Below are 14,407 nucleotides of genomic sequence, written 5' to 3' on the forward strand. Positions count from 1 at the left end.
ATTACTCGGAGTTGGAGGAGTTACCAAGTTACAGTTACTTCAAGCTGTATTGAATTCAAATATGTTGTCTGAAACAACCCAAATGATGACATTCATTTGGGTTGTTTATTGGTCAGCAAATTAACAATTAGAACTGTTCAGGTTGATGAGGCTTCAGTTTTAAGAACAGTTTTATTACTTAGGTTTTAGGTATCGGCAATGTTGATCTGATCAACTCGATTAACGCAGAGCAATGCAATGTGCCCATTTTATAGTTGACGGCAGTCGAGCATTCTCACGTGATTCCCGAAAGCAGGGTTGTCAAACTCATTTAGTTCAGGAGTCACATGGAGCCCAAATTGATTTCCACTGGGGGAAGTGACAACGTCGTTACATAGAAATAAATACCAACAACTCTGAAGTTTTCCTTCATCAAAGTGTGAAACAATCCCTCTTGTATCTCTCAGACGTAACTTCTTCAGCCTTTATCATTCATGTTTTCACCAATGCACACATACAGTAAAGCACAATGATAGTTACTGTTTGTTTTCTAAGTTCTGTGACATCCATTGAGCTATTTTCTGTAATATATATTTTTGTTGACCCTCGAGAGTTCTCTGGTGTTTGGATGTTTACACTGAATCAAAACAACAACAGCAGTTTGTTTCATTGAAAGTTTCATTTAAGATTAATATTACAATGCCTTTATTGTCAATGTGCAGGATATTAAATCCCATGAAGTTCTGTTGGAAAGCTGACAGTAGCAGCATAGAAAGTCACAGCCAAACATGAAAAGTAAAAAAAACATAACATGAATATATACATGAATATTGTCAATTATTTGTCATTTTTCTATTGTGTAAAGTAATCCCGAGTGCACTACGCTGCCTTGTTTTCTGTTGCCCCCCCCCCCCCCCCCCACACACACACACACACACACATACACACACAGAGTTGACAGCCCTGCCTGAATTCAAAAGATGTATATTTTCCATGTTGGCACAGGGACAGATTTTGAATTTTATCTTTAAACTGGTTGTTTCCAGTCAGATTGTGCCTGTATGTTGAGATTTGGTGTCGTTGATTAAATACATTGTAAAATTTAGTTGAGTAATATAGAAATATTAATATTCATAATAAATATTATAATGATGATGATGAGTACTTGTGTGTGTTAATTGAGAGAGAGAGAGAGAGAGAGAGAGAGAGAGAGAGAGAGAGAGAGAGAGAGAGAGAGAGAGACCCTCACCTTCAATTACACAGGATTTGTATCTGTTACATTTTCTTTTTATTCTTTCCAAAAACCTAATGGAAACAGATTTTGACAGAGGCCTTGTTGATACTGGTAAAGAATACTATAAGAAGTGTGTGCAGTTTACAATATTCTATCCAATTTACAAGTATTATGTGTGTGACTGTGCATGTTTAACAATAATTCACATGATAGCTGAAATTATTATAGGTATTGACATTTGTGAAAATTGATTATAAACAAAGGGGAGATACATAGTAAATCTATTGTTTACGTCCTGTAAAAACCCAAACCTCCTCCTCAGAATCGTGACAGTGAACAAAGGTTTAGGTGACATTAAAAGCATGTCTTTTTCCTCCCTTCAACCACAACTGAACACAAACCAAAACTGCTTTTTCTTTGCGCAACATTTCCAAAATATATAAATAAAAACATCGATTAAAAAAAAAATAAAAATCTGAGAAAAAAAAATTATGGGTGGAGTCTAAAGATGTCACGTGACAGGAAAACAGTCGTAACAGTAGGGCTTTTTTTTGTTTAGTTTTTTTCAATATTTACAAACTTTATCGTTTCCTCAAACATCTCAGCGGGTCATAGGTAAACGGCAACTGTGTTAGCTAGTTATACTGTAGTTAGTTAGTAAGTTGTTGTTTATACACAGCAGTTCTCCGCGGGGACACTTTGACAGACTTCAGAGAGAAAACAGTGTCAGCAGACGGACTTTCACCCGCTGGTATCGAAGAGCCGCGTGCGCCACTGTGCGTAAAAAGACGCACGGCGGCGGCGCGCACTGTGACCGCGCTCCCCCTCTCAGCTCAGCTCCCCCCACTCAGGCCCACAGCGATCGATGGATTTCCAACAACTTTGCACTTTTGAAACTTTCCAGCAGCTCTGGAGTCACTACGGCTATGGAGAAAACTTCCCAGACGTGATCGAGCAGGAGTTCACCCGGATTAAAGGTAACGATCGTGCTCAGTGACGGGATAGTCTTTCCCCCGGCTGGCTGACTTGTTTTGGTTTTTTTGGGTTTTTTTCCAATACATGGCTGCTCCTCTGTTGTAAACAGGAATAACATATCTGGATCATGCTGCAGCCACGCTGTACCCAGAGTCTCTGGTCAGGGACTACTGCCAGGACATTACAGGGGATGTTTACGGTCAGACAAGTCACATAAAAAAATCTTGTGAAGTGTTTATTTTTATGTGTCTTTCGGCTCCTATAAAATCCGAAGCGACTAAGTGCTGACCTGAAACCCCCCCCCTTGCAGGAAACCCTCACAGCCACAGTCCCAGCAGCACACTGACACATGACACCATGGAGCGGGTGAGATTCAGGTGAAGACCTTCAGAATAAACTCTCATAATGAGTCCTTTCAATGTAATGATTAAAAGAAGAAGAAGAAAGAAAAAAAAAACCTGCACATTTTCTTACAGGGTCTTGCAGCATTTTAACACCACCCCTGAGGAATACTCTGTGATATTCACATCTGGTTCTACTGCCGCACTCAAATTAGTGGCGGAGAGCTTCCCCTGGAGGCGGCAGGCAGAGAGTCAGGCGGCCAGTCTCTTCTGCTACCTCACTGATAACCACACCTCGGTCGTGGGCATGAGAGGACTGACCTCCAGCCAGGGGGCCGTTGCACTGCCCGTCCTGCCGCGGGATGTGGAGGGCAGGGCGAAGGCCGCCGAGGCTCCAGGCGAAGATGCGGTTTGCCAGACAGCCCACCTCTTCTGCTACCCAGCACAGAGCAACTTCTCCGGACGAAAGTATCCGCTCGGCCACGTGAGAGGCGTGCGGGCGAGACGCCTCTACCCGGCGTGCGACCACCGGGGCCGCTGGTTCGTGCTGCTCGACGCGGCCTCCTACGTCGCTTGCTCCCCGCTGGACCTCCGAGACTGCCCCGCCGATTTCATCCCCATCTCTTTCTACAAGATGTTTGGCTTCCCCACCGGTCTGGGGGCCCTTCTCGTGCGCAATGACGCGGCGAGCGTACTCAGGAAGTCGTACTTCGGTGGAGGCACGGCGGCGGCGTACCTCCCCGGAGAAGATTACTACGTGCAGGCTGCAAACGTCACTGACAGGTAGAGTGCCGAACAAGCCCGTCAATTCACAGTCGCTTTATTACCCCCCGCTGCCTCCGTTCGCCGGCGTAATGCTTTCTCTCTCTCTGCCTGGTAAAGATTCGAAGATGGCACCGTGTCTTTCCTGGACGTCATCGCCATAAATCACGGGTTTGAGTCGCTTCACCGGATCACAGGTGCAGTGACAAGAGTGTCTCGGTTCACACCAGAATATTAACACCTCTTCGTCGAGTAGCAGTCCGCTAATCCATATGCACGGTCTTAACAATGGTGATCTGCTTCGGGGCAACACTATATTTATCCCTTTCCTTTTTTTCTCTGTACCTTCAGGGAACATGCACAACATCCAGCAGCACACGTTCGGCCTGGCGCGCTACACTTACATGCTCCTGTCAAGTCTTTGCCATGGCAACGGGAAACCGGCGGCTCACGTATACACCGAGGGGCAGTTTGAGAGTTCAGTCACACAGGGCGCCATCGTTAACTTCAACCTCATGGACTCTGATGGACAGATAATTGGGTATTCACAGGTGCGTGCGATAAATATGATTTAGATCAAAGTCATAACAGTTTAATTGGGGCATGTTTATGTTCAGTGTGGGTTTGTGTGTGTTTTTTGTTTTAATAGCAAACCCTCTGCTGTCCTCAGGTAGACCGAATGGCCAATCTGTACAATATTCATGTGCGGACAGGCTGCTTCTGCAACACCGGGGCCTGTCAGCTGTTCCTCGGGATCGATGGCCAGCAGATGAGGAGAAATCTGCAGGTGAGAGACGGAGGCTTGAAAAAAAAAAAAAAAAAAAAAATCAGTCAGAATCTTTTGGGGGGCATGTGGGGGGGTAAAATGCAAAATGTTGTCTTTCTTCTCTCTTTCAGGCCGGCCACGTCTGCGGAGACGGCGTCGACCAGGTGGACGGCCAGCCGACCGGATCTGTCCGCGTGTCCTTTGGCTACATGTCAACGTTTGAAGACTGTCAGAAGTTCCTGAAGTTTGTTGCCGAGTGCTTCGTGGAGAAGCCGGTCACGGTGGACCACGCCAGGCTGCGGAAGCTAAAAGCAGCCCCAGCGGCCCCAGAAGGCTCCGGCGAGCATCCTTCAATGAAACAGACTAATGGAGAAGTGTATAAAGTAGGTGAGGAGAAGCCTACAGAAGCGTCACTGAAAGGATTTGGATTCAGAGACTCAAACAGCCATGGGGGGGCTTACACTCTGACCGCCATCTACATTTATCCCATCAAGTCCTGCGGAGCGTGTGAGGTTTGAGCACAACCCAAAGTTATTCCCTTATATACTCTACTCCTCTCTCTCTGTCCTGCTTTCTCGCTCCACCTGCTTTGGCTCGACCCTCCATCCCCTGCTCTTCATGCAGGTCCACGACTGGCCGGTGGGACCGCAAGGTTTGCTGTATGACCGAGGCTGGATGGTGGTGAACGGGAACGGCGTGTGTCTGAGTCAGAAGAGAGAGCCCCGCCTGTGCCTCGTTCGCCCGCAAGTCCACCTCTCGTCAAACAAATTGCTCCTGCGGGCCTCAGGTCAGACAGTCTAGTCGCTCGGCGCGGCGGCGATGAGAAATTTCAATCAGTCGGGACTTTCAGCTGCGAGTTTGTCCGAGAGTTCCTGACTTCTTGTCTGTGTCCATTGCCCCCCCGCAGGGACGGATGCCGTGTCAGTTCCTCTGAAAGACGACGCTCAATTGCACCCAGGCTACCGGGTGTGTCAGAGTAGAGTTTGTGGTGACAGGTGAGCTGGATCTGTGATCACATCTAAGAGCGGCGGCAGTGGCGGCGGGAAAACGCTGTGACACGTATCTTTTGTCCCAGATTTTCCTCTGGTATCGTTTGCTTCATGTCTGCATGGTGTTTTTATGCCGTCCTCCTTTACTGGTCGCTATTATAAGGCCTCCTCCTCTCCGCTTCTTATGACAGTCTGCCTGCTTCCTACTTTTTTTTTTTTTATGGAACACAAACAAACAATGAGCAGGAGGTGATATTAATCTGGTCTGACAGATCCCCCACATGACGAGTCATGGGTAAAAAAAAAAAGAAAAGAAAAAGCTATTCATGCCGAGATTCTTGGATTTAGATGTCATAACAAATAATAAGCAGCATCCGAATTCAGTAGATTTCCCCAGGGACCTCCTGAATGTAACCCCCCACCCCCAACCTCCTCCACCTCCTCCTTCTCCTCCTCCACCTCCTCCTCCTCCTCCCCCCGCAGGGTGGAGACCGTCGACTGTGGAGACGAAGCCGCATCCTGGCTCTCAGACTTCCTCGGACAGACCTGCCGCCTGATAAGACAAAGGCCCGATTTTACCCGAGAAATGAGGAAAAAGCCCATCGGAGGTACCTATTCATACATTCCACCTGTTCCACTCCGCTGTTCCCCGGGCGGTCTGGCTCGTCGTTCAGCCTGCGATTTGTAGGCAGGGAATGGGGGAAAATGTGACAAACCCCGATCTGCTCCTCGTCGGAATTATCTTCACTTCTCGTGGGGCTTAAACCTTGTCTTGCTCATTAAAAAGCCACTTCACAAGTCAGACCAGACAAAACGCATCCAATCAATGAAGTAAAGGTGAACATTGGCACACAACGAGAGGAAAAAGTCACATCGTTCCAAAACTCTACCCACTTAAAGTGTCCCTGAAATGTTTATCATATTTCATCTTTAGAAAGAAGAATAAATATGCTTTCGAAAGGTATATAACATTCCCAGATAAAAGTCCGAATTCCGACCCTTTTAATTGACTTTACATGATGCAGCAGACGACGGTATATTTGCGGGCCATAAATGTGAGCCGCCTGAGCTAGACCGGATATGACGTACGAGGGGTTATATGTCCCAGCCAAAACAACATCAGCTGATTGAAGAATGGAGGGGTTTGGCGATACAGAAGCACCTAGGAGCGATGTTAGCGAAGATTTAAGTGACGTATCGTTGGTTTTGGACGAAGATGAAGGAGAGGAATCATCGGAGGAAGAATTAGAAGAAAATCAAGGCGTTCAACCATACATGTTTGAGCCGTGAGTACATATTGTGTGTGACCGGGTATTTACCCGTGTGCACATATTGTGCGTGACCGGGTATTTACCCGTGTGCACATATTGTGCGTGACCGGGTATTTACCCGTGTGCACATATTGTGCGTGACCGGGTATTTACCCGTGTGCACATATTGTGCGTGACCGGGTATTTACCCGTGTGCACATATTGTGCGTGACCGGGTATTTACCCGTGTGCACATATTGTGCGTGACCGGGTATTTACCCGTGTGCACATATTGTGCGTGACCGGGTATTTACCCGTGTGCACATATTGTGCGTGACCGGGTATTTACCCTTGTGTCAGAGTGGGTGTTTTGCAAAGTTTATTGGTCTATTTGTCTTAAGTTTTAGCAGGTTTTAAAAAGACTTACTGAAGGTTGGGTTTAAAAATCCGTTAAAAAGCCGTTTAAAAATGGTGGGGACAGAACCAGGTTTCAGGATACGTTTCCTCTTCACAGCAAAACCAAGTGACTCTCGGATTGCGGGTGCTGTTTCGTAACAGTCATCTGTGAAATGTTGACTGCAGAGATAGGAGGCCTCTGTTGGTGTCCAGTTGGAGCGAGTGCGCTGCACTTGTTTTGTCCATAATCTCCTCAAAGTTTGATCTTTTGGGAATTTATGGACACTTACAGACGGACTGGGCATTTGGGAACACCCAGCCGCAACACAACGCTTAGGCATGGCTCTAAAAAACTGCTAAATAACGCGATAATGCAGAGCACATGTAAACAAGACGCTACGATCAGCTGTTGTGGGCGGAAGTAAATAACCCCTCATACGTCACAGCGCAAAACTACGGCAAGTTGGGAAAACTAGGTCAGATTCACAGGGCGGGAGATTTAAAGGCATATTTAGACGTTCGGCGCTCAAGAGCAAGATAGTGGTGTGATTGTCATTGGTGTGTCATATATCATTCGAAAGGGGGAAAATAATGCTAAATACTGGTGTATTTTAATAGAATTATTTCAGGGACACTTTAAAGGTTTCAAGCTAAATAACACATTCCGGTTGATGTCGGACTTCATCACCAGTCTTATACGATAAAATCCCTGCCGCAATCAATAATGTAATAATTGTGGCTATTGAAAAGTAATAAAGCCAATAATGTTATAAAATAGTCATTAGGGATTGCTGAATAGTTTGTACCCTATATGAATTAATATGGCAATTATCTCCTCCATTATACACATTTTTCAAACACAAACTGCACAAAAAAGGGAAATAAATCTTTAATTTCCAAGGAATATCTTCCTATTTATGTATTTTTCCATTATTGGCTCCAGTTATCACATTTTAAAACGTTTAATGCAACGTCACAGTGTCGCATTAACAAACAATATCGGTTCAAAGGGTTCCTATTGGAAAGTCATTGCAGTATTGACGTTATCTCATTTCAAATAACCAATATTCCACTGTTAGTAGGTACTACATTATTGATAGCTAAAGGTTTGAGCCTGTGACCGCCAGCCATCCTTCTGTCGTACTGTAACTCACAACAGCTCTGGGTCGGAGTTGTGAAGGATGAATAATTCACGGCGTGGTCATGAGCGCGCATGTGAGGGAGGAATGATCTGCACTGTCGCTCGCTAAGTTGTCTATGTTGGTATCGGGAGAACAGAGATTTTCACGGCTCATTTAGAGACGGCAGTGGGCTGCCACAGCTGAAGTAAATCACACTTTAGTTACCGATTTTAAAACTGTAACACACTGTCTCAAAATGTTTCCATAAACTCCAGGCCCATCTCGGGAGAAGAGCTTTCCGGTGTTTCAGATTAAATGGTTTCCTTGTTTCATGGTGATCTTTTAGCATCCCTTGTTGCTACTAATAACAGATGTTAAGAACCCGACAGAAATCCGTATCCGTCCTGACGAACACCGTTTAACAGCTTTTGTAATGAAGTTCCCAAGCGCCGTACCTTTTGTGAGTCTGATTTTGTGATCTGCCGTTTCTCGCAGCAGCGATGGGCACTGAAGGAAGTCAGTCACCATTTAACAGGGAAACCAGTTCATCTGAAACACTGGTACCATGCACTAATATTAATGGTGGATTTGTCACTACGACTCACAGAAACACTCTAGTTAGAACCAGAATCTGATTGAGAAGTAGAGGATTATGTTATTTAGTTTGGCCGTATGTGTTGTAACAGTTGCTACCAATAAGCTAACGCTAGCTCCTGCTAACTGTGTGGGTAAATGCTCCGGTTTTTCATATTATGCTGATTTTATTCAGGATGTCAGTAGTCTTTGTACATTTTTATTATCTACTTGTGAGAGAGCCAAAGTGAGTATCCACCACCAGGGGGAGTGGTTATATCCCTGCATGACATCACGAAGGGGAAAGTTCTGATTCGCTTGTATGAACACACATTTGCTAAAAAAATTAAATAAAACATGAAGCAAACAAGTGAGGGAGGTGACAGACTTTCTTCACGTCAGTGAATTGTGCATCCTCGAAAAGACAATATTGTTAAAATGGTAAAATAAAGGCAAGATGTCTATAATCCAAAGGTTAAATCTACTTACTGATCATTCAAATGTCCCAAAAAAACTTACAGTAATTCCAAATCTCTCAGTTCCAATTAATTAATTCCTTTTATTTTAAAGGACTTTCATATTCTTTTCGGGGAACAAAAAGAGGAATTGGTTCCAAAGTTCTAAAAAAAAAATAATAATAAAATTACTTTGTTATATAAAGATAACGTCTTCTGCAAATGTTTTTCTTCTCCTTTATCAGCTTCAAATTTCTGGCTGTGACTTGTCTGGCTCTGAAATAAGAAAGAAGAAAAGAAGTATTCATATGAGTCATTTTATTCCTACTCTATAAACCAAGTAATCCACTTCACCCCTTTTAAAATACGGCCACAGTCACAAGGATTACGAAAATCTTTTGATCTGCATTTTAAAAAGCAATACGTTTATTAATTTAACATGAAAATCTAATTTCTGAGCTATTTTTACATGAGTTTGCACTTTATGGGAGAAATGTGCCCTAGACGTTACATACAGCTGAATTCAACTGACTTCTCTAATTAATGAATATAATTAATACTTTGATTGAGACCACATCTCTGCAACATGTTCCACCACAATATTCTACCATTTACTTTATTGATTAGAATCGACTGCTACTCCTCTTTATAACAGGATCAACACAATGTTCCACACTATGTTCAAGTCATTTAAATTTCACAAATTGTGTGCCTCTGGAGATTCTGCAGAGGTTTGCTATAGTTATTGGGATTGCAAGATTGCAGTTTTCTGGAAAGTGTAATTAAATATTCTAAAATGTATAAATATGCATATCTACTGCACCAGTGAAGTCAAACTGCAGGAAGTTGGAAGTTTTCAGATTGTACTTGTGTGACCAGGGCCAGAAACTTCGCAGGCATGCTTAATCAAGTTGGATTTTCTGACTGATTTTCTTATAAATAGACCGGTAGTTAAGAGAAAAACAAATCCTGCATATATCGTTTTGCATAATAGAGATCCAACAATTAATTCAAAGGCTTCTTTGATTCGTGGCAGCATAAATAAAATCATTTTTGATGCGACCGTGTCTCCAAGAAGGAAACTTGCAACTCAAAATGTGTTTTATTCAATCCTGAACCAAACTGAGAATGGATCAAATGTGTATCTATGCACAGGTATGATGGCCCTCGGTGTGAGAATCATGCATGTTCTGATGCACAGGCAATCAGAAATGATCTTTCCTATTTTATTTGTATTAGATGAAGTAGCAACAGATGATTCAGCCTGATAAATTGAGAACAAGCCTGACCCATAAATGCAAACGGCATTTTGAATCTCCAATTCCTACTCGTGTTTCAACTGAAATCTTACATATTACCATAGTGGTTTCAGAGATCTCAGCTGGAGGAAATCAGGAGGTCAAGGTATTATTTCTTTTCTTTTCATTTTTGGGAAGAAAACTCATCTTAAGAAAAGTTTTTTTTTTTTTTTTTAAATGTAATCCAAAACAATACACTGGGAAATAACCAAGGAACTGAAAATAGGGAAGGATGTCAGCACCATTGTAAGACGTTTCTATTCAATCTCATCTTTTAAGTAGTGCATAACAACCCATAGTCACACATTGTTCGTTGTGTGAAAAAATCCGTTTTTTGTGTGCGTTGTAAATTTAAAATGTGTCTATGGTCCACACAGAAATAAGATTTACTTGAAAAAAACAACAATTGGATACATAAAATAAATACCGGTATTAAGAATTGAAATATAACAGGTGTTTTAGGAAATTCATGAAACACTGTAATACTGATAGACACTGCATCAGTTCGAATAAAACGGTGTAAATTGTTGCTTGAGCAACAGATATTTAATGTGAAGCTGCTGTTACAAAACTGGTTGTTAGGAATCTGAAAGTCGCTGGTATTTCACAGCCAGGGAGGATCACAGGAAGACAAATAAGAATACTGAACTTTATTCTAGCAGGCATGGCGTGCAAAACTAGACATATCAAATTAGGACGTCTTCTGTTCAGAATCGGACCATTTCTTAAATAATGAATCAAAAATGTATGTATTTATTTATTTATTTTCAGTTTTCTGAATGATCCCGGCAGCTTTGCGTCCACATTGTGGGTTAAGCTCCACAAACCTTTCAAACATTTCTTACATCTTTTCGCTCCCGTATTGCAACAGATACGTCTCCTGTAATCCTCCCCGCCTGCCGAACGCTACACGGCTTTCATCGGCTTGAATCCAGGTTTTCCCTGTTGAATGATTGTCTCCAAAATTCGGAGCGAGAGATGCCTTCCCGATGACTTCACCGGGAGTATTCTCGGAGGTGTTGAGACGCTCCACGGGAAACTTTTAGGCAAATGCTTTTTACCGGCTGAGTAGTTCTGCTTGCAACAACCAGAGGAACCCTCTCGAGTCCCATCTTTAAGACCTGGAGCTGTGCTGGGCCTCCGTTGGCAGCGTTGCACATAAATAAGCTGGACGGCTGTGTGCCGTAATAAAAAAAAATCACAACTCGTGATCACAGCTCAGTGGGGAGGAATCAAGGTGCGTTTTCAATCTTTTGTGTGTTTACGTGTTTGGATTTTATACGTAGGAATTTTATCAGTTGACACGCCAGTGCTGCTGTTCGTTGCAGTGACCATACTTAAGTCGATTTGTTTTAACCCAGGATCACTTTTTGCCACTTTTCACCAAATCAAGTTTAACTCGAGCTACAAAACCCGTTTAAACTCCAAAAGCACAGCTCTTTAAGTTTCAAACATAGTTTTGATGTATGAACATAAAGTGGGTTTTTTTGACGTTTCACTGGGTAAACGTTTCATTACATTCCCATCTGTTTTTGTATCTGATTTTAGATGTTTTACCCTTCTTTTTCTGCGTTTTAAGATGTTTTATTTTTTATTTTAGGATGTTTTGGCTCTTTTCTTAGGTTTGTGTTTGGACTATAGACCTTGTCAGGGTAAAACTTATTAAAACCATCCAGCACAGTCAGGTCGCAGGTCACTGTAGTCGCTCGTCCGCACATAGAGAATCTTCCTTCGTTCTCCCTCGCTGCTGCCGACAGCAAATAGTAAAAAGGAGTAAACAGGATTAGGCAGCCCTCCTGCGTCCCTCGACATAGATCAAAATATTCCAAGTCCATTTGATTCTATTAAATGCTTTATCAGCATCCGAAGAGACAAGGCCCTCTGACTCGGGTGTGTTTGGAAGAACACGAGAGGTTGAACTTTTGCTGAACGTTATTAAATGAATTGACGTGCTTTGATGAACCCTGTTTGATCAGGTGGTAAAATAGAGAAAGGAATACGTTCCAGTCAGTGGGCTCGGACTTCAACGTGAGCTTTACATCTGTGTTTAGTCGTGGAATCGTTCTAAGAGAACGATCTAGTGGGTCTTTATCCGTTTCAAGCAACAAGAGAGACAAAAGCTTGGCTTGAGTCAAAGTTTGTAAATACTGAGCATCAAATGATGTAAATGTATTTGCTTGTAATTATCTGATGAATCTTTCATTCTTGGAACAGTTCCATCAGTCATGAGAAAAGGATTCTATAGATTCCTCCCCCCGGCTCATAATCATCAAACTGTAACTGCACATTGTGATAAGTTTCCACTCTTTTTTTTTTCTCCTTCTTCTTCAGGTTGCTGTCTGCTCAACCTGCAAATCAAAATGTTTTGCCGATTTGGTACAAAACTTCACCGGGGCAATAATAATAATAGCGTCTTTCCTCCCTAGCTGCCGCCTCCACGTCCCTCTCCCTGGTGAACGAGGCTCAGTATCTCATGATCAACTCTGCCAGCGTGGCGCTCATTCACACACTAATGAGCTGCAGGTTTGAGCACACCACACGGTATTCAGAGTGCGCCGGGCGAAATGATTGGGCCACTTTCCACGCGCGTGGCATTTACATTACAGTGAACCATTTACGCCGGGCGGCAAAATAACATGCAATTTCCACATTCGTGTCTCTCTCTCTCTCTCAGGCGGGACAATCGGGAGGGTGATCAGCTCCTTGACACACAGAACGTCATTAGCCGCTTCCGAGCCAATTTAGTCGTCGCTGGAGAAGAACCATTCGAGGAGGATAATTGGTCACACTTGATTATTGGCAGCACCCGATTCGTGGTGAGCAGGCGCCTCCGGATGAAATGATGAAATCTACAGATGTGTGGAGAGAGCGATTTTCAAGGAGTCACGCGCTCGATGTGGGATTCGATCCGAAGGTTGCAGGTCAGTGCGGGCGGTGCCATATGGTTGGAGTCGACCAGGAGACGGGGACCAAAACAAAAGAGCCGCTGATCTCCCTGACGGCCCACCGCAAGGGGAAGGTCAGTGTGCGTGAGTGTGTGTCCGTGTGCGTGAGCAGTATAATTCCAGCCATCGTTTTTTTTTTTTTTTTTTAGGTGACTTTCGGTGTGTACCTGACCCACGAGCCCCCCGAAGGCTCTCCGCCCGCGGCGTCCGGCCTCCTCTCCGTCGGCTGCCCCGTCCGGCCTGAACCGCGCTGCGCTTAAAGGAGCCACCTGGAACATCCTCTCGTATTTATTCTGCCATCACCTTTCATCCCTAAGTGACCATTTCTACGCTGCTTCATGACGACCCCGTCACGCTCTTTAAATATTATCCAAGAATTGAGCTGTTATTTGATTCGAAATGTCGTCGGATATTCCCACAGAAGGTCATTTGCAGAAATGTGAAGACATACATCATATCGCTCCGTAATGGAAAAAACGCACTGGGTGCTCAGTGGCTTGTATATCTAAGGCTTGAGAGGATGACTGCTTGTCAGGATGAGAGAAAGTGTGTCTGGCCTGAGAGCGATAGGTCTAGATATGAGACGTTACAGAGCAACATGCTTTCACACAAAAATTATCAAATGGTATTGCTGCATATGTTTTTAAATTATTCTCCATAATTATCAGATGTCAGCAGATTAGTTAAAATAATAATAAAAAAATGTAAAAAAATCCATCATGATTAATATGGATGTCAGTCACATCAATGTCAAAATGCTCAGTGAGGCCATCTGCAGGCTGAAACATGTCTAATGGTATAACCCTGGAAAAATGTGAAAGACAAGCGCTTACTTTAAAAACCATGTTTGGTATAATGATGTTATATAATATTCACACTGGATCCACATGAATGTATCGTCAAGATTCACTCATAATTCCTGTAAATTCTCTTTTAATGAAATGTAAAGAGCTTGACCAAATTGTGAAGATTCTCTTCTTGAAGTCAATTATCAGGACTTTATTCTGTGGATTAAAGATTTACCACTGACAAAATGACAGTGTCCAGCTTTATTTAAGTGTTCAGTCTTGGCTCACGGGTTGAAAGTGGCTTGAGAGGCTTTTCTGTGTGGAGTTTGCGGGTTCTCCATGTGCATGTCTGGATTTTCACCTGTTTTCTCTCCATTGGAAAAATGTGTTTGAGGTGTAATTGATGAAGTTTAGGGCCCGTTTTAAAAAGATTTGAACTGAAATCACAAAATTCACTGGGATTGGGTCGTTTTAGAGTTGAGAGTCACCGTAAATAGAAATCCGACTTGGTCGTCTGTCCATACGAATGTCCACG

At 43.3% G+C, this 14,407-nt stretch overlaps 1 protein-coding gene across 1 annotated transcript; it reads left to right on the forward strand.

Moving 5' to 3' along the window:
- Positions 1–1,918: 1,918 nt before the first annotated feature.
- mocos (molybdenum cofactor sulfurase) lies at positions 1,919–14,074 on the forward strand. The gene is made up of 15 exons (XM_080508173.1): positions 1,919–2,190; positions 2,298–2,387; positions 2,499–2,565; positions 2,665–3,312; positions 3,412–3,488; positions 3,643–3,842; positions 3,962–4,078; positions 4,189–4,569; positions 4,682–4,844; positions 4,965–5,052; positions 5,530–5,654; positions 12,566–12,662; positions 12,814–12,955; positions 13,054–13,158; positions 13,234–14,074. The coding sequence occupies exons 1-15, from the start codon at positions 2,079–2,081 to the stop codon at positions 13,342–13,344; spliced, it is 2,523 nt and encodes an 840-aa protein (XP_080364299.1). The 5' UTR covers positions 1,919–2,078; the 3' UTR covers positions 13,345–14,074.
- The last annotated feature ends 333 nt before the right edge of the window (positions 14,075–14,407 follow it).

Source organism: Blennius ocellaris, assembly GCF_963422515.1.
Source record: "Blennius ocellaris genome assembly, chromosome: 13".
Lineage (NCBI taxonomy): Eukaryota > Metazoa > Chordata > Actinopteri > Blenniiformes > Blenniidae > Blennius > Blennius ocellaris.

Excerpts from the sequence above, each read along its gene's own strand:
- mocos (XM_080508173.1), top strand. The coding sequence starts at position 2,079 with ATGGATTTCCAACAACTTTGCACTTTTGAAACTTTCCAGCAGCTCTGG. Across the intron at positions 3,489-3,642 it reads GTCGCTTCACCGGATCACAG|GGAACATGCACAACATCCAG; the intron begins GTGCAGTGACAA and ends CTGTACCTTCAG. Across the intron at positions 5,655-12,565 it reads GAGGAAAAAGCCCATCGGAG|CTGCCGCCTCCACGTCCCTC; the intron begins GTACCTATTCAT and ends TTTCCTCCCTAG.